At 46.2% G+C, this 26453-nt stretch overlaps 2 protein-coding genes across 7 annotated transcripts in view; one reads left to right on the top strand and one right to left on the bottom strand.

The window, feature by feature from the left end:
- The window catches only part of FOXRED2 (FAD dependent oxidoreductase domain containing 2), a 746176-nt gene that overhangs the window by 115772 nt on the left and 603951 nt on the right, over nt 1–26453 (top strand). The window lies entirely within an intron of this gene.
- On the bottom strand, nt 15760–20440 carry LOC138647434 (uncharacterized). The gene is made up of 2 exons (XM_069736433.1): nt 19632–20440; nt 15760–16340 (listed from the first exon to the last, which is right to left on the bottom strand). The coding sequence occupies exons 1-2, from the start codon at nt 20233–20235 to the stop codon at nt 15760–15762; spliced, it is 1185 nt and encodes a 394-aa protein (XP_069592534.1). The 5' UTR covers nt 20236–20440.

The following is a 26453-nucleotide window of genomic DNA, read 5'->3' on the forward strand; positions in this document are numbered from 1 at the left end:
TGAGCGTAATTATGATGTTGGTAATTGTGAGTTGTTGGCCATGAAGTGGGGATTCGAGGAGTGGCGTCATTGGCTTGAAGGAGCCAAGCATCGCGTGGTGGTCTTGACAGATCACAAGAATTTGACTTATCTTGAGTCTGCCAAACGGTTGAATCCGAGACAGGCTCGATGGTTGTTATTTTTCTCCCGTTTTGATTTTGTGGTTTCGTACCTTCCGGGCTCTAGGAATGTGAAGGCTGATGCCCTGTCAAGGAGTTTTGTGCCTGACTCTCCGGGTGTTCCTGAGCCGGCGGTTATTCTCAAAGAGGGGGTAATTTTGTCTGCCATCTCCCCTGATTTGCGGCGGGTGCTGCAAAAATTTCAGGCTGATAGACCTGACCGTTGCCCAGCGGAGAAACTGTTTGTCCCTGATAGATGGACTAGTAGAGTTATCTCTGAGATTCATTGTTCAGTGTTGGCTGGGCATCCTGGAATTTTTGGTACAAGAAATTTGGTGGCTAGATCCTTTTGGTGGCCTTCTTTGTCACGGGATGTGCGTTCTTTTGTGTAGTCCTGTGGGACTTGTGCTCGGGCTAAGCCCTGCTGTTCTCGTGCCAGTGGGTTGCTTTTCCATCCTCAGACAAATGGCCAAACCGAACTAACTAATCAAACTTTGGAAACATATCTGAGATGCTTTGTTTCTGCTGATCAGGATGATTGGGTGTCCTTTTTGCCGTTGGCTGAGTTTGCCCTTAATAATCGGGCCAGCTCGGCTACTTTGGTTTCGCCTTTTTTCTGTAATTCTGGTTTCCATCCTCGTTTCTCTTCAGGGCAGGTTGAGCCTTCGGACTGTCCTGGTGTGGATACGGTGGTGGACAGGTTGCAGCAGATTTGGACTCATGTGGTGGACAATTTGACATTGTCCCAGGAGAAGGCTCAACGTTTCGCTAACCCCCGGCGCTGTGTTGGTCCCCGACTTCGTGTTGGGGATTTGGTTTGGTTGTCATCTCGTCATGTTCCTATGAAGGCTTCCTCTCCTAAGTTTAAGCCTCGTTTCATTGGTCCGTATAAGATTTCTGAGGTTCTCAATCCTGTGTCATTTCGTTTGTTCCTTCCAGCTTCTTTTGCCATCCATAATGTGTTCCATAGGTCGCTATTGCGGAGATACGTTGTGCCTATGGTTCCCTCCGTTGATCCTCCTGCCCCGGTGTTGGTCGAGGGGGAGTTGGAGTATGTGGTGGAGAAGATTTTGGATTCTCGTATTTCGAGACGGAAACTCCAGTACCTGGTCAAGTGGAAGGGTTATGGTCAGGAAGATAATTCCTGGGTTTTTGCCTCTGATGTTCATGCTGCCGATCTAGTTTGTGCCTTTCATTTGGCTGATCCTGATCGGCCTGGGGGCTCTGGTGAGGGTTCGGTGACCCCTCCTCAAGGGGGGGGTACTGTTGTGAATTCTGTTTTCGAACTCCCTCCTGTGGTCATGAATGGTACTTCGGCGAGTTCTGTCCATGAACTCCCTCTGGTGGCTGTGAGTGGAGCTGCTGCTTCTGAGGTTCCTTCCACAGGTGACGTAGTTTATTCTTTGGCTGGCTGTTCTATTTAACTCCACTCAGATCGTTACTCCATGCCAGCTGTCAATGTTCTTGTACTGGTTCAGTTCGCTCTTGGATCTTTCTGGTGACCTGTCTACTCCAGCAGAAGCTAAGTCCCTGCTAGTTATTATTTGTTCATTGTTTCCTTGTCCAGTTGGCTATCATGATTTTGCCTAGCTAGCTGGAAGCTCTGAGATGCAGAGTGGCACCTCCGCACCGTGAGTCGGTGCGGAGGTCTTTTTGCACACTCTGCGTGGTCTTTTGTAGTTTTTTGTGCTGACCGCAAAGATTCCTTTCCAATCCTCAGTCTGTTTAGTAAGTCTGGCCTCCCTTTGCTGAAACCTGTTTCATTTCTGTGTTTGAGACTTTCATCTTAACTCACAGTCAATATATGTGGGGTTCGCCCTTAATAATCGGGCCAGCTCGGCTACTTTGGTTTCGCCGTTTTTCTGCAATTCTGGTTTCCATCCTCGTTTCTCTTCAGGGCAGGTTGAGTCTTCGGACTGTCCTGGTGTAGATACTGTGGTGGATAGGTTGCAGCAGATTTGGACTCATGTGGTGGACAATTTGACATTGTCCCAGGAGAAGGCTCAACGTTTCGCTAACCACCGGTGCTGTGTGGGTCCCCGACTTCGTGTTGGGGATTTGGTTTGGTTGTCGTCTCATTATGTTCCTATGAAGGTTTCCTCTCCTAAGTTTAAGCCTCGTTTCATTGGTCCGTATAAGATTTCTGAGGTTATCAATCCTGTGTCATTTCGTTTGGCCCTTCCTGCTTCTTTTGCCATCCATAATGTGTTCCATAGGTCGTTATTGCGGAGATACGTGGCGCCTGTGGTTCCATCCGTTGATCCTCCTGCCCCGGTGTTGGTTGAGGGGGAGTTGGAGTATGTGGTGGAGAAGATTTTGGATTCTCGTGTTTCGATTCGGAAACTCCAGTACCTGGTCAAGTGGAAGGGTTATGGTCAGGAAGATAATTCCTGGGTTTTTGCCTCTGATGTTCATGCTGCCGATCTGGTTCGTGCCTTTCATTTGGCTCAACCTGGTCGGCCTGGGGGCTCTGGTGAGGGTTCGGTGACCCCTCCTCAAGGGGGGGGTACTGTTGTGAATTCTGTTTTCGGGCTCCCTCCTGTGGTCATGAATGGTAATTCGGCTGGTTCTGTCCATGGACTTCCTCTGGTGGGTGTTTCTGAGTTTCCTTCCACAGGTGACGAGGTTAATTCGTTAGCAGGCTGCTCTATTTAACTCCACTTAGATCTTTGCTCCATGCCACCTGTCAATGTTCCAGTATTGGTCTAGTTCACTCCTGGATCGTTCTTGTGACCTGTCTTCCCAGCAGAAGCTAAGTTCCAGCTTGTATTTCTTTGGTTTGCTATTTTTCTGTCCAGCTTGCTATTTTTATTGTTGTCTTGCTTGCTGGAAGCTCTGGGACGCAGAGGGAGCGCCTCCGCACCGTGAGTCGGTGCGGAGGGTCTTTTTGCGCCCTCTGCGTGGTCTTTTTGTAGGTTTTTGTGCTGACCGCAAAGTAACCTTTCCTATCCTCGGTCTGTTCAGTAAGTCGGGCCTCACTTTGCTAAATCTATTTCATCTCTGTGTTTGTATTTTCATCTTTACTCACAGTCATTATATGTGGGGGGCTGCCTTTTCCTTTGGGGAATTTCTCTGAGGCAAGGTAGGCTTTATTTTTCTATCTCTAGGGCTAGCTAGTTTCTTAGGCTGTGCCGAGTTGCATAGGGAGCGTTAGGCGCAATCCACGGCTATTTCTAGTGTGTCTGATAGGATTAGGGATTGCGGTCAGCAGAGTTCCCACGTCCCAGAGCTCGTCCTTTATTATCAGTAACTATCAGGTCATTCCGTGTGCTCTTAACCAGCAGGTCCATTATTATCCTGACCACCAGATCATAACAGAGAAGGTGCGGATGAGTCAAAAATGGAGGTCTTTGGCATTAACTCACCATGTTTGAAGGAAAAGAAATGCTGCCTATGACCCAAGAACACCTTCCCCACTGTCAAGCATGGAGGTGGAAACATGTTTTGGGGGTGTTTATCTGCTGTGAGCACAGGACTACTTCACTGCATCAATGAGAGAATGAATGGGGCCATGTACCGTAAAATCCTGAGTGACAACCTAAATGGGTCTTGGCTGGGTCTTTCAGCAAGACAATATGTAAGATACAAGTGACTGGCACACTCCAGAAGTGTTGTGATGCAAAGTGGGGGTTTTATTTACATACAGTATTCACAAACGTTTCGGTCGTAACTGGACCTTCATCAGTGTGCTAATTTACTAGTATGCTTAGAGAAGCCCCGAGTAGTAGGATTAGATTGCATCAATAAAAAGCCTAAAGATGTATAGATCGCAAGGGAGATAGGATTGTGTTTCACAAAGTGACACTATCTGCTGAATGAAGCAGGAGCCACGCGGTATGGACCGCCAGTATGGGCTGCAAAATAGTGTGCACGGGGTAGGCACAAACTACAGAGATAAAATAGTGTGTCACAAAATGACACTATCTGCTGGATGGAGCAGGAGCCACGCGGTATATACCGCCAGTATGGGCTGCAAAGTAGTGCGCACTGTCCGCCTTCTCAGCAAAGGGAAGCACGCGGCCTACCCCTTGCGATCTATATATCTTCAGGCCTTTTATTGATGCAATCTAATCCTACTACTCGGGGCTTCTCTAAGCATACTAGTAAATTAGCACACTGATGAAGGTCCAGTTACGACCGAAACGTTTGTGAATACTGTATGTAAATAAAACCTGTTATGGACCTGGTGGTTAGGAGCACCCGGAACGACCTGATGGTTAAACTCACAGGACAAGCTCTGGGAAGTGGGAGCTCTGCCGACCGCAACCCCTAATCCTATCACACAACTAGAAATAGCCGTGGAGCGTACCTAACACGACCTAGACGCCTCTTCACAGCCTAAGAGCTAACTAGCCCTAAAGATAGAAAATAAAGCCTACCTTGCCTCAGAGAAATTCCCCAAAGTAAAAGGCAGCCCCCAACATGTATTGACTGTGAGTTAAGATGAAAGTCACAAACACAGAAATGAAAGAGGTTTCAGCAAAGGGAGGCCAGACTTACTAAACAGACTGAGGATAGGAAAGGAATCTTTGCGGTCAGCACAAAAAACTACAAAAGACCACGCAGAGTGTGCAAAAAGACCTCCGCACCGACTCACGGTGCGGAGGTGCCACTCTGCATCCCAGAGCTTCCAGCTAGCTAGGCAAAATCATGATAGCCAACTGGACAAGGAAACAATGAACAAATAATAACTAGCAGGGACTTAGCTTCTGCTGGAGTAGACAGGTCACCAGAAAGATCCAAGAGCGAACTGAACCAGTACAAGAACATTGACAGCTGGCATGGAGTAACGATCTGAGTGGAGTTAAATAGAACAGCCAGCCAAAGCATAAACTCCGTCACCTGTGGAAGGAACCTCAGAAGCAGCAGCTCCACTCACAGCCACCAGAGGGAGTCCATGGACAGAACTCGCCGAAGTACCATTCATGACCACAGGAGGGAGTTTGAAAACAGAATTCACAACAGTACCCCCCCCCCCTTGAGGAGGGGTCACCGAACCCTCACCAGAGCCCCCAGGCCGATCAGGATCAGCCAAATGAAAGGCACGAACTAGATCGGCAGCATGAACATCAGAGGCAAAAACCCAGGAATTATCTTCCTGACCATAACCCTTCCACTTGACCAGGTACTGGAGTTTCCGTCTCGAAATACGAGAATCCAAAATCATCTCCACCACATACTCCAACTCCCCCTCGACCAACACCGGGGCAGGAGGATCAACGGAGGGAACCATAGGCGCCACGTATCTCCGCAATAGCGACCTATGGAACACATTATGGATGGCAAAAGAAGCTGGAAGGACCAAACGAAATGACACAGGATTGAGAACCTCAGAAATCTTATACGGACCAATGAAACGAGGCTTAAACTTAGGAGAGGAAACCTTCATAGGAACATGATGAGATGACAACCAAACCAAATCCCCAACACGAAGTCGGGGACCAACACAGCGCCGGCGGTTAGCGAAACGTTGAGCCTTCTCCTGGGACAATGTCAAATTGTCCACCACATGAGTCCAAATCTGCTGCAACCTGTCCACCACCGTATCCACACCAGGACAGTCCGAAGGCTCAACCTGCCCTGAAGAGAAACGAGGATGGAAACCAGAATTACAGAAAAAAGGCGAAACCAAAGTAGCCGAGCAGGCCCGATTATTAAGGGCGAACTCAGCCAAAGGCAAGAAGGACACCCAATCATCCTGATCAGCAGAAACAAAGCATCTCAGATATGTCTCCAAAGTCTGATTAGTTCGTTTGGTTTGGCCATTTGTCTGAGGATGGAAAGCCGAAGAAAAAGACAAATCAATGCCCATCTTAGCACAAAAGGACCGCCAAAACCTCGAAACAAACTGGGAACCTCTGTCCGAGACGATGTTCTCCGGAATGCCATGCAAACGAACCACATGCTGGAAAAACAATGGCACCAAATCAGAGGAGGAAGGCAATTTAGACAAGGGTACCAAATGAACCATCTTAGAGAAGCGATCACAGACCACCCAAATGACCGACATCCCTTGAGAGACAGGGAGATCTGAAATAAAATCCATGGAAATATGCGTCCAGGGCCTCTTCGGGACCGGCAAGGGCGAAAGCAACCCACTGGCACGAGAACAGCAGGGCTTAGCCCGAGCACAAGTCCCACAGGACTGCACAAAAGAACTCACATCCCGTGACAAAGACGGCCACCAAAAGGATCTAGCCACCAAATCTCTGGTACCAAAGATTCCAGGATGACCCGCCAACACCGAACAATGAACCTCAGAGATAACTCTACTAGTGCATCTATCAGGGACAAACAGTTTCTCCGCTGGACAACGGTCAGGTCTATCAGCCTGAAACTTCTGCAGCACACGTCGCAAATCAGGGGAGATGGCAGACAAAATTACCCCCTCTTTGAGAATACCCGCCGGCTCAGGAGCACCCGGAGAGTCAGGCACAAAACTCCTTGACAGGGCATCAGCCTTCACATTCTTAGAGCCCGGAAGGTACGAAACCACAAAATCAAAACGGGAGAAAAACAGCGACCATCGAGCCTGTCTAGGATTCAACCGTTTGGCAGACTCGAGATAAGTCAAATTCTTTTGATCTGTCAAGACCACCACACGATGCTTGGCTCCTTCAAGCCAATGTCGCCACTCCTCGAATGCCCACTTCATGGCCAACAACTCTCGATTGCCAACATCATAATTGCGCTCAGCAGGCGAGAATTTTCTAGAAAAGAAGGCACATGGTTTCATCACCGAGCCATCAGAACTTCTTTGCGACAAAACAGCCCCTGCTCCAATCTCAGAAGCATCAACCTCAACCTGAAACGGGAGCGAAACATCTGGCTGGCACAACACAGGGGCAGAAGAAAAACGACGCTACAACTCCTGAAAAGCCTCTACAGCCGCCGAGGACCAATTGACCACATCAGCACCTTTCTTGGTCAAATCAGTCAACGGTTTAGCAACACTAGAAAAATTAGCGATGAAGCGACGGTAAAAATTAGCAAAGCCTAGGAACTTCTGCAGGCTCTTCACAGATGTCGGCTGAGTCCAATCATAAATGGCCTGAACTTTAACAGGGTCCATCTCGATAGTAGAAGGGGAAAAAATGAAACCCAAAAATGAAACCTTCTGAACCCCAAAGAGACATTTCGACCCCTTCACAAACAAGGAATTCGCACGAAGGACCTGGAACACCATTCTGACCTGCTTCACATGAGACTCCCAATCATTCGAAAAGACCAAAATATCATCCAAATATACAATCATGAATCTATCCAGGTACTCTCGGAAGATGTCATGCATAAAGGACTGAAACACAGATGGAGCATTAGAAAGCCCGAATGGCATAACCAGGTACTCAAAATGGCCCTCGGGCGTATTAAATGCTGTTTTCCATTCATCGCCCTGTTTAATTCGCACAAGATTATACGCCCCTCGAAGATCTATCTTGGTGAACCAACTAGCCCCCTTAATCCGAGCAAACAAATCAGACAGCAGCTGCAAAGGGTACTGAAATTTGACTGTGATCTTATTAAGAAGGCGGTAATCAATACAAGGTCTCAAAGAGCCATCCTTCTTGGCCACAAAAAAGAACCCTGCTCCCAACGGTGATGCCGACGGGCGAATATGACCTTTCTCCAAGGATTCCTTTATATAACTCCGCATAGCGGCGTGCTCTGGCACAGATAAATTAAACAGTCGGCCCTTAGGAAACTTACTACCAGGAATCAAACTTATATCACAATCGCAATCCCTATGAGGAGGTAAGGCACCGGATTTGGGCTCTTCAAATACATCCCGGTAATCTGACAAAAACTCAGGGACTTCAGAAGGAGTAGAAGGCGAAATTGACAGCAATGGAACATCACCATGTACCCCCTGACAACGCCAGCCGGACACAGTCATAGATTTCCAATCCAATACTGGATTATGGACCTGTAGCCATGGCAACCCCAAAATGACCACATCATGCAGATTATGCAACACCAAAAAGCAAATATCCTCCTGATGTGCAGGAGCCATGCACATGGTCAATAGAGTCCAGTACTGAGGCTTATTCTTGGCCAAAGGCGTAGCTGTTGTGAATTCTGTGGCCAAGCTCCCTCCTGTGGTCGTGAGTGGTACTTCGGCTGGTTCTGTCTATGGGCTTCCTTTGGTGGATGAGAGTGGTACTGCGGCTTCTGAGTTTCCTTCCTCAGGTGATGAGGTTAAGTCGTTAGGTGCTGCTCTATTTAACTCCACCTGGTGCTTTGATCCTGGCCTTCAGTCAATGTTCTAGTATTGGTCTTGCTTCCTCCTGGATCGTTCCTGTGGCCTGTCTTCCTGCATAAGCTAAGTTTTGCTTGTGTTATTTTTGTTTGCTATTTTTTCTGTCCAGCTTGCTATATTGGTTTTTCTCGCTTGCTGGAAGCTCTGGGACGCAGAGGGAGCACCTCCGTACCGTTAGTCGGTGCGGAGGGTCTTTTTGCCCCCTCTGCGTGGTTGTTTGTAGGGTTTTGTGTTGACCGCAAATCAATCTTTCCTATCCTCGGTCTATTCAGTAAGTTGGGCCTCACTTTGCTAAATCTATTTCATCTCTGCGTTTGTATTTTCATCTCAACTCACAGTCATTATATGTGGGGGCTGCCTTTTCCTTTGGGGTATTTCTCTGAGGCAAGGTAGGCTTATTTTTCTTTCTTAGGGCTAGCTAGTTTCTCAGGCTGTGCTCGAGGCGCATAGGACTGGTCAGGAGCGCTCCACGGCTACCTTTAGTGTGGTTGGATAGGATTAGGGATTGCGGTCAGCAGAGTTCCCACGTCTCAGAGCTCGTCCTATGTTTTTGGTAATTGTCAGGTCACTTTGTGTGCTCTGAACTTCAAGGTCCATTGTGGTTCTGAATTACCTGTTCATAACGCGTAGCATCAATTCCTCTCAATGGAATAGGATACTGCAAGGGCTCCAAGAAAAAACCACAGCGCCTGGCAAACTCCAAGTCCATCAAATTCAGGGCAGCGCCTGAATCCACAAATGCCATAACAGAATAGGACGACAGAGAGAAAATCAGAGTAACGGACAAAAGAAATTTAGACTGTACCGTACCAATGGTGGCAGACCTAGCGAACCGCTTAGTGCGCTTAGGACAATCGGAGATAGCATGAGTGGAATCACCACAGTGAAAACACAGCCCATTCCGACGTCTGTGTTCTTGCCGTTCAGCTCTGGTCAAAGTCCTATCGCATTGCATAGGCTCAGGCCTATGCTCAGAGAATACCGCCAAATGGTGCACAGCTTTGCGCTCACGCAAGCGCCGATCGATCTGAATGGCCAAGGACATAGACTCATTTAGACCAGCAGGCGTGGGAAATCCCATCATGACATCCTTAAGGGCTTCAGAAAGACGCTTTCTGAAAATTGCCGCCAGGGCACACTCATTCCACTGAGTAAACACAGACCACTTTCTAAACTTCTGACAGTACACCTCCGCTTCATCCTGACCCTGACACAAAGCCAGCAAGATTTTCTCTGCCTGATCCACTGAATTTGGTTCATCATAAAGCAATCCAAGCGCCAGAAAAAACGCATCTACATCACGCAATGCAGGATCTCCTGGCGCAAGGGAAAATGCCCAGTCTTGAGGGTCACCACGTAACAAAGAAATAATGATTTTTACTTGTTGAACGGGGTCACCAGAGGAGCGGGGTTTCAAAGCTAGAAACAGTTTACAATTATTTTTGAAATTCAGGAATTTAGATCTATCCCCAGAAAACAAATCAGGAATAGGAATTCTAGGCTCTAACATCGGATTCTGAACCACAAAATCTTGAATGTTTTGTACCCTTGCAGTGAGATGATCCACACAAGAGGACAGACCTTGAATGTCCATATCTACACCTGTGTCCCGAACCACCCAGATGTTAAGGGAAAAAGAAAGACAAAAAACACTGCAGAGAAAAAAAAATGGTCTCAGAACTTCTCTTATCCCTCTATTGAGATGCATTAATGCTTTGGGCCAGCTGTACTGTTATGGACCTGGTGGTTAGGAGCACCCGGAACGACCTGATGGTTAAACTCACACAGGACAAGCTCTGGGAAGTGGGAGCTCTGCCGACCGCAACCCCTAATCCTATCACACAACTAGAAATAGCCGTGGAGCGTACCTAACACGACCTAGACGCCTCTTCACAGCCTAAGAGCTAACTAGCCCTAAAGATAGAAAATAAAGCCTACCTTGCCTCAGAGAAATTCCCCAAAGTAAAAGGCAGCCCCCCACATATATTGACTGTGAGTTAAGATGAAAGTCACAAACACAGAAATGAAAAAGGTTTCAGCAAAGGGAGGCCAGACTTACTAAACAGACTGAGGATAGGAAAGGAATCTTTGCGGTCAGCACAAAAAACTACAAAAGACCACGCAGAGTGTGCAAAAAGACCTCCGCACCGACTCACGGTGTGGAGGTGCCACTCTGCATCCCAGAGCTTCCAGCTAGCAAAACAAAATCATGATAGCAAGCTGGACCAGAAAACAATGAACAAATAATAACTAGCAGGGACTTAGCTTCTGCTGGAGTAGACAGGTCACCAGAAAGATCCAAGAGCGAACTGAACCAGTACAAGAACATTGACAGCTGGCATGGAGTAACAATCTGAGTGGAGTTAAATAGAACAGCCAGCCAAAGAATAAACTACGTCACCTGTGGAAGGAACCTCAGAAGCAGCAGCTCCACTCACAGCCACCAGAGGGAGTCCATCGACAGAACTCGCTGAAGTACCATTCATGACCACAGGAGGGAGTTCGAAAACAGAATTCACAACAAAAACCCCCACTTTGCATCACAACACTTCTGGAGTGTGCCTTACATATTGTCTTGCTGAAAGACCCAGCCATGACCCATTTAGGCTGTCACTCAGGATTTTACGGTACATGGCCCCATTCATTCTCCCATTGATGCAGTGAAGTAGTCCTGTGCCCACAGCAGATAAACACCCCCAAAACATGTTTCCCCCTCCATGCTTGACAGTGGGGAAGGTGTTCTTTGGTCATAGGCAGCATTTCTTTTCCTTCAAGCACGGTGAGTTAATGCCAAAGACCTCCATTTTTGACTCATCCGCACCTTCTCCCAATCACTCACAGAATCATCCAGGTTTTCATTGGCAAACTTCAGACAGGCCTGCAAATGTGCATTCCTGAGCAGGGGGACCTTGCGGGCACTGCAGGATTTTAAACCTTTACGGCATAATGTGTTATCAATGGTTTTCTTGGTGACTGTGGTCAAGGCCAGCTGCCTTGAGATCATTAACAAGTTCCCCCCGTGTAGTTTTAGACTGATCTCTCACATTCCTCATGATCAAGGATACCCCAAGAGATGAGATTTTGCATGGTGCCCCAGATCGATGTTGATTGACAGTCATTTTGTATTTCTTCCATTTTCTTACTATTGCACCAACCATTGTCTCCTTCTCACCCAGCATCTTATAGTTTTGTAGCCCATTCCAGCTTTGTGCACTTCTGGAGTGTACCAGTCACTTGTGTCTTACATATTAAGGCTTGGGAATCTATGACCGTCCACCTCCTCCCTTTGGCTGTGCTGAACATTTTCTATATAATTTCAGCAAGACAATGACCAACATGCAGCCAAGGCAGCAAGAGTGGCTAAAAAGAAGCACATTAAGGTCATGGAGTGACCTAGCCAGTCTCCAGACCTTAATCCCATAGAAAACTTATAGAGAGAGTTGAAGCTCTTGAGTTGCCAAGCAACAGCCTAAAAATCTTAATGATTTAGAGATGATCTGCAAAGAGGAGTGGACCAAAATTCCTCCTGACGTGCGCAGACTTCATCATCAACTACAAAAAAGTCTGACTGCTGTGCTTACCAACAAGGGTTTTGCCACCAAACATTACAGTATTTTTCAGACTATAAGGCACACCCCAATTTTTCAGAATTAAAATAGGGATAAAAAAATTAATGTGTCAAATGGGGTTCCATCTTACAGTCCGAATTCAGCTTACTGGTGAGGATCGGCAGCACGGTGGAGAGTGATCACAAGGGGTGTTCGGTGGTCCGGGGATATGACTCCCATCCCAGACTGGTGCGTCAGGTTCGGCGGTGCGGGGGCTCTGCCGACATTTTCTGAAAGCCCAGTCCCCGCACATCCATTGCTGTGATGCGGTGGCCTCTGGCAAATCCCATCTCAGGATGGGGTGACAGGTTCGGCGGTGCTCTGTGGGGTGGGGGGGGGGCTCCGCCAGCATTTTGTGAAAGTCTGGAGCCCCCCACACATCCATTACTGCAATGCGGTGGCCTCCGGGAAAATGGCAGCCGAGGGGCGGCGCATGCTCAGATTGAGATCTCGGGTGCCGAGATCTTGTCTCCCGAGATCTCAATATGAGCACGCACACCCCCGGCGGCCATTTTCCCAGAGGCCACCTCATCGCCGTAATGGATATGCGGGGGGGGGCTCCGGGCTTTCACAGCGTGCCGGCGGAGCCCCCCCACCACATAGCACCGCCGAACCTGCCGCACCAACCTGGGAAGGGAGTGTGATCATCGCCCTGCACAGTCGGACCGCCGCAGAATCGCCCGACTCCTGCTGCCGCCACACTATATTCCCACTAAGATGCACCCCAATTTTCCCCCAAAGTTTTTGGGGAAAAAAGTGTGTCTTAGAGTCTGAAAGCTACAGTAACTCTTGTTTGCCAGAGGGATCAAATACTTATTTCTAACGGCAAAATGCAAATAAAAGTACGGTATATAATTTATAAAATGTGATTTTCTGTTTTTTTTATATTCTATCTCTGTGTTAAAATTAACCTACCCTTAAAATTATAGACTGTTCATGTCTTTGCCCGTGGACAAACTTAGAAAATCATCAAAGGATCAAATACTTATTTCCCCCACTGTATGTTTATTTTTTATATTGTTTTAATGGATTTATTTTGAATGAGGCGAATTAGGGGCGCTTTAAACTTTTATATACCGCATATATATTTTTTATGTATTTTAAAACCATTTTTTTTTTACTTTTACTTTTTTTTTTACAATTTCTTCAATAGTCTCCATGGAAGACTAGAACCGGCGATCATCCGATCACTCGTGCTACACACAGCAGGGCTTAAAGGGAAGGTGCCGCGTTTTAATATTGTAAAAAAAAAAAAAACCTCTTTAATTCCTCATTTTTATAAGTTATTTTCAAGTGCATAGTATTTATTGTTTTTTTTTTTATTCATTTTTTTTTCTGCCACTGGGCGCCGCCATTTTCATTTGCAGGACTGTAAGTGTAGCTGCACGACACTTACAGTCTTCACATACGGCTGCCCTGGACATAGAGATCAGTAGTCGGGAGGCGACCCCATAGCTAGCATTGTCTGCTCTCTGCTCTGATGTGGCCACACCCCCTGGGCGGTCTCCACATCACAGCAGAGGCAGGAGATCGGCGCCATCTTGCTTCAGCCTACAGTGGATTGAACCTGTGAGCTCCACTGTAGAGCCGTGCTGTTGGAGGGGCAGCTCCATCTGTCTCCCCTCACACTCAGCGGCCATTCCCTGTCCTCTGCTGCCTGGTGTGTGGCTGAATCTCTAGAATCGCTAGAGAGTCTGAAGTGCTGGGGTCTGATGTTCTCTTATCAGGAGCTGCAGAGAGGTAACAGAGGGGGATGGGGGAGAATCTCTGTGCTGCTGGACCTCTCACTGCAGCTCCTCACAGGACATCAGACCCTGCATCTATCACTATACTGTGCTGAGCCATGTATCTAATCCTCTCCTGTGCTGACCTGTGTATCTAATCCTCTCCTGTGCTGACCTGTGTATCTAATCCTCTCCTGTGTGATACTGTCTGCTGAGCCGTGTATCTTATCCTCCTGTGGAATACTGACTGCTGAGCCATGTATCTAATCCTCTCCTGTGTGATACTGTCTGCTGAGCCGTGTATCTAATCCTCCTGTGGAATACTGACTGCTGAGCCGTGTATCTAATCCTCTCCTGTGTGATACTGTCTGCTGAGCCGTGTATCTAATCCTCCTGTGGAATACTGACTGCTGAGCCGTGTATCTAATCCTCTCCTGTGTAATACTGACTGCTGAGCCGTGTATCTAATCCTCTCCTGTGTGATACTGTCTGCTGAGCCGTGTATCTAATCCTCCTGTGGAATACTGACTGCTGAGCCGTGTATCTAATCCTCTCCTGTGTGATACTGTCTGCTGAGCCGTGTATCTAATCCTCCTGTGGAATACTGACTGCTGAGCCGTGTATCTAATCCTCTCCTGTGTGATACTGTCTGCTGAGCTGTGTATCTAATCCTCCTGTGGAATACTGACTGCTGAGCCGTGTATCTAATCCTCTCCTGTGTAATACTGACTGCTGAGCCGTGTATCTAATCCTCTCCTGTGTGATACTGTCTGCTGAGCCGTGTATCTAATCCTCCTGTGGAATACTGACTGCTGAGCCGTGTATCTAATCCTCTCCTGTGTGATACTGTCTGCTGAGCCGTGTATCTAATCCTCCTGTGGAATACTGACTGCTGAGCCGTGTATCTAATCCTATCCTGTGTGATACTGTCTGCTGAGCCGTGTATCTAATCCTATACTGTGTGATACTGTCTGCTGAGCCGTGTATCTAATCCTCTCCTGTGTGATACTGTCTGGTGAGCCGTGTATCTAATCCTCTCCTGTGTGATACTGTCTGCTGAGCCGTGTATCTAATCCTCTCCTGTGTGATACTATCTGGTGAACCGTGTATCTAATCCTCTCCTGTGTGATACTGTCTGGTGAACCGTGTATCTAATCCACTTCTATGCACTCCTCTCCCCCTGCATATCTTTCTCCATTGCACACACAACTCAATGCGTGCGGTAACAGGAGCTGCGAGCGTCATGCTGTATTATGGCATGTCCCCATAAGGCCTATAACTATAATTATAATAATCACAAGACACCTTTAATGGTTGGAATAAATGGCCGTGAGGTTTTATTTTGAGTTACAAAATCCAATTAATTAAATAAATAACCAATAAATAATATCCATAAGTTCATAAGTCCAAATGTCCATAAACTTCCAGAAACCAAATCCACCCAAAGTTGAGTGATTTTTACCCACAAATAAAACCAAACGACAGGTGAATGATAACATAAAGGGAGGGAGGGCGGGCTCTTCTTTTCTTCAAGCGCCGGCGAACTGAGTATCCAACGCCGGTGCTCAGGTATATATCATAACAAAATCTGCCCAGCAACTGATTGACAACCAATCATCCATCAAAAATTTAGGCGGGCAAAAAGCCAGTCAGAACCAGATCTGGCTGCTTTTACATACAGTAACAGTAAATACCCTGACCTCAACTTGACCCCTAATAATCATGGCATAAATGAATGTGCCAGGCCTATGTGGACATGGGACCCCCGCTATATTTCTGCTGTCTGAGCGGGGGGGCTTACATGTCCCCATAAGGCCTATAACTATAATTATAATAATCACAAGACACCTTTAATGGTTGGAATAAATGGCCGTGAGGTTTTATTTTGAGTTACAAAATCCAATTAATTAAATAAATAACCAATAAATAATATCCATAAGTCCAAATGTCCATAAACTTCCAGAAACCAAATCCACCCAAAGTTGAGTGATTTTTACCCAAAAGGCCAAGGTTCAAAGAGCCGAGGACCCCCCCAAACCACACAGCCATTTTTCGATTATATTGCCCATGTTAAGATTAAATATATCAAGTCCGATATCGGACAAATGAACCAAATCATTTCTGAACATCCCTGGTAAAAAGCCTTCTAAGTCTGTATGTCTAAAAGAAAACCCAGAAATAAGAGGTAAAAACTTCTTCATGGAGAAATTAACCCTCTTCCGGATCTTATCCAAAAATGAAAGTTGATTACAGTGCCAAGCACGCCTGGGAATGATTTCTGAAAAAACGACACCAGACAATGGAAAAGTCTGTCTTAAATAAGTAAGATCTGACCGCATAATGGCCAGTAAATTCAAAGTGTTGATTCTTCCTAAGTCATTCCCAGCGAGATGCACTACAATTAAATCCGGATAAGGGAACTTCTCCAAACAACTCTTTACCTCGGACACCAAAGAAGGCCATTTCAGGCCGCGAATGCCGTGCCAAAAGACTTGAACTTTAGAAGAATGGAACGACAAATTTTCAGAATATGATCGAAGGCCGGCCCTCTTCTGAGCCCAGAAGACAAATGAATGCCCAACGATCCAAATAACTGCAGGGTATAAGAGAAATAAAAATTAATCGGGATATAAATCAGGACGAACATAAATTTTGAATCTTTTCGATTCCCATCTTCCCATTCTTTTAATTCTATCGTCAGATAGGCCAGCTCTTGAGGCTTCTGTAGCCGCACCTATTCTGAAAGAATGGGAAGTAATTTTGAGATGACTTTTACCCAAAAATGCCAAACACTTCTTCAAAATAAAATTGAATTGAAAAACCGTCACCGGGGAAGAATCTCTATGAATAAATAGGGAGCCTTCAGCCGGAGGCCTAAACGTAATCCATTTAGACAGATTAGCCACAGGACAAATTTTAGATTCAGGGAACGAATTCAATCTTAGTTCAGATCCTCTCCCCAGCTGATCCGTTTTAGACTTCCTGATAAACAAGAGAAGAAACGATTCAAAAATTCTGACGTCCGAAAGCATGAGCCCGGATGAAACAGCTTTCTTGGCTGATACTACCTCACTGACCCTCAGTGCCCCAAAAAAGGAGATAGAAAATATGGAATTAAACAAAAGCGCTTCCTCAAAATTCTTACAAACGTGCGCAAGGGCAGAACAAATGTCAATTAACAAAGAAATAGAAATAGGGCACCTTGAATCCGGAAAAAACCTTTCCCTTTTCAGGCCCTTCAAAAATTGCTTAACTAAGAAAAATTCCGTTAACGCAGTACCGCCATGTAATTTTAAAAAGAAAGAGACTCCCACAAAGCTTTTGGCTATTGCGGAGTAAGATAAGCCCTGTTTGACCAGAGACTCAGCAAATTTCAAAGCCGAAGTCGGGTCAGGAACAGAGGCGTCAAAACCGAAAAGCACAGAAAAATCGACCCATTTCTTCCATGCAGCTGAGTAATCAGCCCATGATCTGTTTGATAAAGAATTCTGAATAAAATAAGGAATTATATCGGAATCAGGTCCTGAATTGAAAGGGGGCAATCGTACGCCTCTTTGTCTGCCATTGGGACCTGTAGATAAAAATCAAGCCACTGACGGTGCAATATAAGATCAGTTAAATGACTAACTTTACCACCTCCCGAGACTGCTTTTAACCAAATATTGCAGTTCAAACATTCCAAAACCAATTTTCTCAAAATTTTTGCTGCATTCGCATTTTTGGATGATAGGGTATTGATTGAAAAAATTACTGCCTGATTCATGGAATGTAGTAGAACCCTGGAATTTTGCAATTCACGGCCCCATAAGCAAATACATAGAAGGATTGACAAAAGTTCAGCAATAAAAGGGTTCTTGTTTAATTTTCTAGCAACCCAATTGACAGGCCAGTTCAGGGATACCCAGTGAGATTGAAACAAACAAGCTACTCCTAGAGTGGCGTCTGCAGAAAAAACGAGGGGAATAGAATCCGAAGAGACAAAAGGGGATTGGATTATTGATCTGCCATTAAAACCCGCTAAAAATGCTAGCCAGATTCTGGCGTCCTCTTTCACCTCGGAACACAATCTGATATGAGAATTGGGGGAAGAATGCCCTTTAGTAGCTTCGTAAAGCGACCTGGAAAAAACCCTGCCAATCGGAATGACCCTTAAGGAAAAGTTCAGTAGCCCCAGCAGGGACTGAAGCTCCTTAAGAGTGATTTTGTCTTTTGCTAGTAAGTTTTCCAGAGAACTACGAAGCTTGTCAATTTTTTCCTGGGGCAGGACGGTTTCCATTTTGACCGAATCGATCATGATGCCCAAAAATTCAATGCGACAAGAAGGGCCTACTGTTTTCTCGTGGGCAATTGGGACTCCAAAAAATGCGCACAATTCAAGAAACCTAGAAAGAGTATTTTCACAAGACATAGATTGGGATGGGCCAACAAAAAGGAAGTCATCTAAATAGTGTAGAATACCCGCCTCACAACCGCTAGATTCCAAAACCCAATGCAAAAAGCGGGAAAAATTCTCAAAATAAAAACAGGACAGGGAAAAACCCATAGGAAGGCATTTGTCAAAAAAGAAGCAGTTATCAAAATGAAAACCCAATGAATTAAACCCCTCCGGATGAACTGGGAGAAGTCTGAAGGCAGATTTAATGTCTGATTTGGATATAAGGGCATTAGGGCCGAATTTTCTAAGCATATCCAGAGCGCCATCAAAGGAGGAGTAGGTGACAGAACACATTGTCTTGTCTACCTCATCATTCAGTGATTGGCCGACTGGATAAGATAAGTGGTGAATCATCCGGAAAGAACCCGGCTCCTTTTTGGGAACAATACCCAGGGGGGATAAGCGAAAATTTAAATATGGGGGGGACAAAAAAAGGGCTCTGCCTAGCTCAATTTCAGAAAAAATTTTCTCCCTAGCGACATCAGGAAAGTCGGTAATGGACGGGAGATTTTTAACTAAAACACAACCAGAACCTTTGAATTGAGGAACACGAAAACCTAGAGAAAAACCGTCATATAGTAAACTACTGATCTCCCTGTCTGGGTATTTGCTTAGCCAGTGGACCATTTTTTCCAGCCTCACTGGCGATTGAGCCCTTTGAAATTGATTCCTTAGAGGATTGCTGGGCAGCCTGCTTTTTAAAGCATTTGGACATTGAGTGGGAATTCCCACAGAACGAACATTCATGCCGAAAACGGCAACTATTGTTCCACTTACAGAAAGAATCATTGTAAGCAAAACAAACACCTTTTTTGCTGACAGAAACAGAAGGCTGCCTAGTAACAGCATTCCTCATAGGAAGCATGAGATTGATCCATAAACCAATGTCTGTGGAGCCCCATTTTACTTCGGGATGAACTGACAGCTTATGTCTAAATGCCTCATCATAACTGAGCCATGCGGAGCCACCAAAATTTTTATAAGCCTCCAAAATAATGTCGACGTGTTGGAAGAGACTACTACAAAGGTTAGGTGATTTCTCTCCCAACACGGCAGCATAGATGGCAAACGCCTGGACCCAGTTATTAAAGGACCTAATACTACGTTTAGGATCATCATGGTCAGATTTGTCATCTTTCTTCTCTGACTTAGGGGGGTGATCCCTACTTGGTAACAATGAAAACAGATCGACAAATTGATTATTCCAAATGAGCTCCTTAACTGAGGGGCTCAAATGGAATCCCAGTGGGGAAAGCTCACAAGTTAAAGCCTCCTTGAAAGGATTCAAAGGAGGCATACTAAGGGCAGGAGCTTCTGAGCGAAAAGGAGCAGGAGAAGCTGCTGCCCGAGATGAGTTATTAGCCTCGCTTAATGCTTCAGCTACTACGGATTTAATTAAGTCTCTTAACTGGCTCTGAGGGACAGACAAGGGGATATTACAAGTCTCACCCCTCGCAGGTCGGTCGTCCGGTCTTCTTCCTCCTTCACAGCCTGCGCTCCAGCCCGCAGAATGGGGCGAGCGCAGCTGCCTGGCAAGTCTTGGGTCACGATCCTCCTCTTCATCAGATGACAGGGGGGGCAGAGCAGACCTCGAGCCCCGTGCAGCAGCTGCAGGAGCCGACCGGGCGCCAGCGGAGAGGGGCACCGCAACGCTTTTACGGCCGGTGCCCTTTCTGGCTCTTCCGGCCGCTCCCGATGACGTGGACGGCTCACCCAGCTGATGGTCGCCAAAATCTCGCGGAGGGCTGCGAGACTTCGACGCGCAGCGGCGGCGTGACTTCCCGCTTGCTTCTGACAGACCGGGCCTGGACGCCGCAGGAGACGGAGCAGGGGAGGAAGCCGCCTTCTGTCTTCTGGTCCTCGCCGGAGGGCTCACAGCAGCCGGAGCTCCCATTTCTTGCCCCGCAGCTGGCACCACAGGTTCCGGAACAGGAGGAGGAGCGACGGCTTCGGAGGCTGCTAATGGAGGTTTCATAGCCAAGCAGCTCCTCAGCCAATCCTCCCCGTCCTCCCCGCCAGCTCTTGATAGGAGTTCCTGCAGGAGCTTCTCCATTGCTCGGTGAGGTCTCTTCTTTTCTTCAAGCGCCGGCGAACTGAGTATCCAACGCCGGTGCTCAGGTATATATCATAACAAAATCTGCCCAGCAACTGATTGACAACCAATCATCCATCAAAAATTTAGGCGGGCAAAAAGCCAGTCAGAACCAGATCTGGCTGCTTTTACATACAGTAACAGTAAATACCCTGACCTCAACTTGACCCCTAATAATCATGGCATAAATGAATGTGCCAGGCCTATGTGGACATGGGACCCCCGCTATATTTCTGCTGTCTGAGCGGGGGGGGCTTACATTATGTGAGATCTATATGACGGTATTATGTGATCTGTTTGGTGGTATTATGCTTGATCAGTATTGTGAGAATTATATGGTGGAATTGTGTGTGATCTATATGGTGGTATTATGTGAGAACACTGGCAGCATTATGTGTGATCTATATGGCGGTATTATGTGAGAACACTATGGCAGTATTATGTGCGATCTATATGAAGACACAAAAGAGAATAGTAAAACCAAAAACACTCAGTTTGAAAAAATGTTGCAGTAATCCGCAAGTGCTAGTAAAAGATGTAAAAAACAGGGTATTTGGTTGATACGTTTTTTGCAAAAAATGTATACTAAGCTGCTCTACCAATCTTCACGGTATACCCTTATCAGAGCAGTCCTAACTAATGTATGCAATCCCTATCTGATGTATTTAAAAACCTGATCATCTGTATATAACCTGTGTGAACAGGGTTCAGAGAGGAAAAATCCATGTGTGCATACAGGGTAGAACAGCTTTTGTGCAGATAGCCCAAGAGGAGTGGTGGAACTCCCCAGTCTTGTAGACACAAGAGAACAATTATGGAAACAGGAACACATGGGCTACTTGCACAGTGAACAAGTCTGTATGATCATGTGAACATGATCATACAGACTTGTTCACTGTGCAAGTAGCCCATGTGTTCCTGTGCGATCTATATGGTGGTATGTGAGAACACTGGCAGTATTATGTGTGATCTATATGGTGGTATGTGAGAACACTGGCGGCAGTGGCGGACACTGACAGCTTTGGGCCCCTGTGCAGGAAATGTGTCTTGGCCCCCCGCCCTGCCCAGCATGCTGCTTATGATGAGTGCAATCTGGCTCCGAGCAACAAACCAGATTGCCCTCATTATCAAAGGTTAAGATTTGGTTCTGCTGGTTCCAGTGCAGTCAGACTTGCAGTCAGGTGACAACTAGTGTTCGCTGTCAGTGAATAGAACACTGCAGACTCTCTAGTTGGCACAAGACAGCAAGTGTGCGAAGTGCATCCTCTTGGTTATGTGATTACTGTGGGAACCGGCAGAGCCTGACCATGTACCTATATATTGTATTACATTATATGTCTGGTATCTGATAAAATACTACAAATAAAGGTATGGAATCGTGTAGTAGACTGCATTATTCCATACAACAGTATCATGTAAAAGACGTACTACAGGAGGGGCCCCCACACAGCTCTCCCTATATACAATTTGTGCCCTCACAGAGTCCCCGATGAAATCTGGATGCAGGTCAGCTGTATATTGCAACCTGCGGACCAGTGTTTCCGGGTGTTTTGTTATCACAGATAGCCCGGTCCGATTTCCACATTTTGCCCAGGTCTGTTATATATGAGCCATATACTAATCTGTGTACTAGATGTTACGTACTATACTACTGATGGCGAACCTTTTAGAGACCGAGTGCCCAAACTGCAGTCTAAAATCCACTTACGGTATGTATTGCAAAGTGCCAACACAGCAATTTAACCGGAATACTGTGGTTTTAGATTAGAAAATCTCCTACATTAGCACACCATAGCAAAGAGCTTGTAAGCACTGCACTCCAAGCCAAAGATACTAGCCACCGATTGCAGTGGAGGTCTGTTCTTGAGAATGAAGAGGATTTTTATTCCAAAGTAATATTGCCAAGTTGTTTGTTTTTTACAGCCTCTTTGCAATTGTAACCCTTTATCATGATGAGAATAACCCTTTAAGCCAGGCATGTCAAACTATATTCACATATTCCTCCATACAGTGAAATGGGCCTCACATAGTGCTCCATACTGTATAATGGCCCCACATGATGGTGCCTACTGTATAATGACCATATATGATGCTCCATACTGTATAATGGCCACACATGATGCTCCATACTGTATAATGGCCACACATGATGCTCCATACTGTATAATGGCCACACATGATGCTGTGTACTGTATAATGGCCACATATGATGCTCCATACTGTATAATGGCCACACATGATGCTCCACACTGTATGTGATGGCCCTACATGATACTACATACCGTATAATGGCCACACATGATGCTCCATACTGTATAATGGCCACATATGATGCTCCATACTGTATAATGGCCCCACATGTTGATGCTCAATACTGTATAATGGCCCCACATGATGATGGATACTTTATAATGGCCCAACATGATAAATACAGTATAATGGCCACATATGATGCTCCATACTGTATAATGACCCCACATGATGATGCTTAATACTGTATAATGGCCCCACATGATGGTACATACAGTATAATGGCCAAATATGATGCTGCATACATTATAATGGCCACATATGACGCTGCATACAGTATAATGGCCACACATGATGATGCATACAATATAATAGCCCCACATGATGCTGCATACAGTATAATGGCCAAATATGATGCTGCATACATTATAATGGCCACATATGATGCTACATACAGTATAATGGCCCCATATACTGCTCCATACTGTGTAATGGCCTTGCATTACAAAAAAAATACTCACCTCTGTCCGTTCCAACGCTGATCTAGTCTCTTCATATATCAGTCCTACCTGTGGGCATGCGCACCATCTCGGCAATAGTGCCGCCGTCACTCTCCTCAGATCGCGCACTATCCCCGTCCTCAGCAAGAGCGCAGACTGATGGAACGGCGTGCGGCCTGATGGGAGAGTTGGGGTGCATGTCCACTGTCCAGATTACATCCGGATTAGCTGCGGATTGAATGCTGCGTACAACAGCAGAGCCACGTAGTATATTGCCCAGCCACGTAGTATATTGCCCGGCCACGTAGTATATTGCCCAGCCACGTAGTATATTGCCCGGCCACGTAGTATATTGCCCAGTTACGTAGTATATTGCCTGGCGACGTAGTATATTGCCCAGCAACGTAGTATATTGCCCAGCCACGTAGTATATTGCCCGGCCACGTAGTATATTGCCCAGTTACGTAGTATATTGCCTGGCGACGTAGTATATTGCCCAGTTACATTGTATATTGCCCAGCCACGTAGTATATTGCCCAGACACATAGTATACAGCAGAGCCACGTAGTATATTGCCCAGACACATAGTATACAGCAGAGCCACGCAGTATATTGCCCAGCCACACAGTATATTGCCCAGTGACGTAGTATATTGCCCAGCCACGTAGTATATTGCCCGGCCACGTAGTATATTGCCCAGTTACATTGTATATTGCCCAGCGACGTAGTATATTGCCCAGTTACATTGTATATTGCCCAGCCACGTAGTATATTGCCCAGACACATAGTATACAGCAGAGCCACGTAGTATATTGCCCAGACACATAGTATACAGCAGAGCCACGTAGTATATTGCCCAGACACATAGTATACAGCAGAGCCACGTAGTATATTGCCCAGACACATAGTATACAGCAGAGCCACGTAGTATATTGCCCAGACACATAGTATACAGCAGAGCCACGTAGTATATTGCCCAGACACATAGTATACAGCAGAGCCACGTAGTATATTGCCCAGACACATAGTATACAGCAGAGCCACGTAGTATATTGCCCAGACACATAGTATACAACAGAGCCACGTAGTATATTGCCCAGACACATAGTATACAGCAGAGCCACGTAGTATATTGCCCAGACACATAGTATACAGCAGAGCCACGTAGTATATTGCCCAGACACATAGTATACAGCAGAGCCACGTAGTATATTGCCCAGACACATAGTATACAGCAGAGCCACGTAGTATATTGCCCAGCCACACAGTATATTGCCCAGTGACGTAGTATATTGCCCAGCCACGTAGTATATTGCCCGGCCACGTAGTATATTGCCCGGCCACGTAGTATATTGCCCAGTTACATTGTATATTGACCAGCGACGTAATATATTGCCCAGTTACATTGTATATTGCCCAGCCACGTAGTATATTGCCCAGACACATAGTATACAGCAGAGCCACGTAGTATATTGCCCAGACACATAGTATACAGCAGAGCCACGTAGTATATTGCCCAGACACATAGTATACAGCAGAGCCACGTAGTATATTGCCCAGACACATAGTATACAGCAGAGCCACGTAGTATATTGCCCAGACACATAGTATACAGCAGAGCCACGTAGTATATTGCCCAGACACATAGTATACAGCAGAGCCACGTAGTATATTGCCCAGACACATAGTATACAGCAGAGCCACGTAGTATATTGCCCAGACACATAGTATACAGCAGAGCCACGTAGTATATTGCCCAGACACATAGTATACAGCAGAGCCACGTAGTATATTGCCCAGACACATAGTATACAGCAGAGCCACGTAGTATATTGCCCAGACACATAGTATACAGCAGAGCCACGTAGTATATTGCCCAGACACATAGTATACAGCAGAGCCACGTAGTATATTGCCCAGACACATAGTATACAGCAGAGCCACGTAGTATATTGCCCAGACACATAGTATACAGCAGAGCCACGTAGTATATTGCCCAGACACATAGTATACAGCAGAGCCACGTAGTATATTGCCCAGACACATAGTATACAGCAGAGCCACGTAGTATATTGCCCAGACACATAGTATACAGCAGAGCCACGTAGTATATTGCCCAGACACATAGTATACAGCAGAGCCACGTAGTATATTGCCCAGACACATAGTATACAGCAGAGCCACGTAGTATATTGCCCAGACACATAGTATACAGCAGAGCCACGTAGTATATTGCCCAGACACATAGTATACAGCAGAGCCACGTAGTATATTGCCCAGACACATAGTATACAGCAGAGCCACGTAGTATATTGCCCAGACACATAGTATACAGCAGAGCCACGTAGTATATTGCCCAGACACATAGTTTACAGCAGAGCCACGTAGTATATTGCCCAGCCACGCAGTATATTGCCCAGTGACGTAGTATATTGCCCAGCCACGTAGTATATTGCCCGGCCACGTAGTATATTGCCCAGTTACATTGTATATTGACCAGCGACGTAATATATTGCCCAGTTACATTGTATATTGCCCAGCCACGTAGTATATTGCCCAGACACATAGTATACAGCAGAGCCACGTAGTATATTGCCCAGACACATAGTATACAGCAGAGCCACGTAGTATATTGCCCAGACACATAGTATACAGCAGAGCCACGTAGTATATTGCCCAGACACATAGTATACAGCAGAGCCATGTAGTATATTGCTGTGACTTATTGCTGCAGCTTCAGCTTACATGCAGATCGGGTGACGCTGGAGCCGGGGACCTTATCTGTATGTAAGTTTATGGTGCAATAAATCTCAGCACAGTACAGATAGATCCTCTGCAGAAAGCAGATAAGAAAGCAGGAATTAGATGAAGCCCGTCACATACCTCCTGCCCCAACCCCCTGGCTCGCTCTCTGCCAACTTCTTCTCTCCTCTCCAGGCCTCCGGCAGAGTGAAACAGGCGCGCAGGTGACGTCAGATCAGCAGACACACAGCCTGCTGTCTGCAATGGGGGATGCCGGCCGGCACTTGTACACTGCTAATACAGTGCGGGCCCGGGCCTGCATCGATCTACAGCGGCAGCAGAAAGCCCCTGTCTGCAAGGGCCCCCCTCCACCTCCGGGCCCCGGTGCGGCTGCACCGGTTGAACCGGCGGTAGGTCCGCCCCTGACTGGCGGTATTATGTGTGATCTATATGGTGGTATGTGAAAACACTGGCGTTATTATGTGTGATCTATATGGCGGTATTATGTGAGAACACTATGGCAGTATTATGTGTGATCTATATGGCGGTATGTGAGAACACTGGCGGTATTATGTGTGATCTATATGGCGGTATTATGTGAGAACACTATGGCAGTATTATGTGTTATCTATATGGCAGTATGTGAGAACACTGGCGGTATTATGTGTGATCTATATGGTGGTATTA

Source organism: Ranitomeya imitator, chromosome 8 (assembly GCF_032444005.1).
Source record: "Ranitomeya imitator isolate aRanImi1 chromosome 8, aRanImi1.pri, whole genome shotgun sequence".
NCBI lineage: Eukaryota > Metazoa > Chordata > Amphibia > Anura > Dendrobatidae > Ranitomeya > Ranitomeya imitator.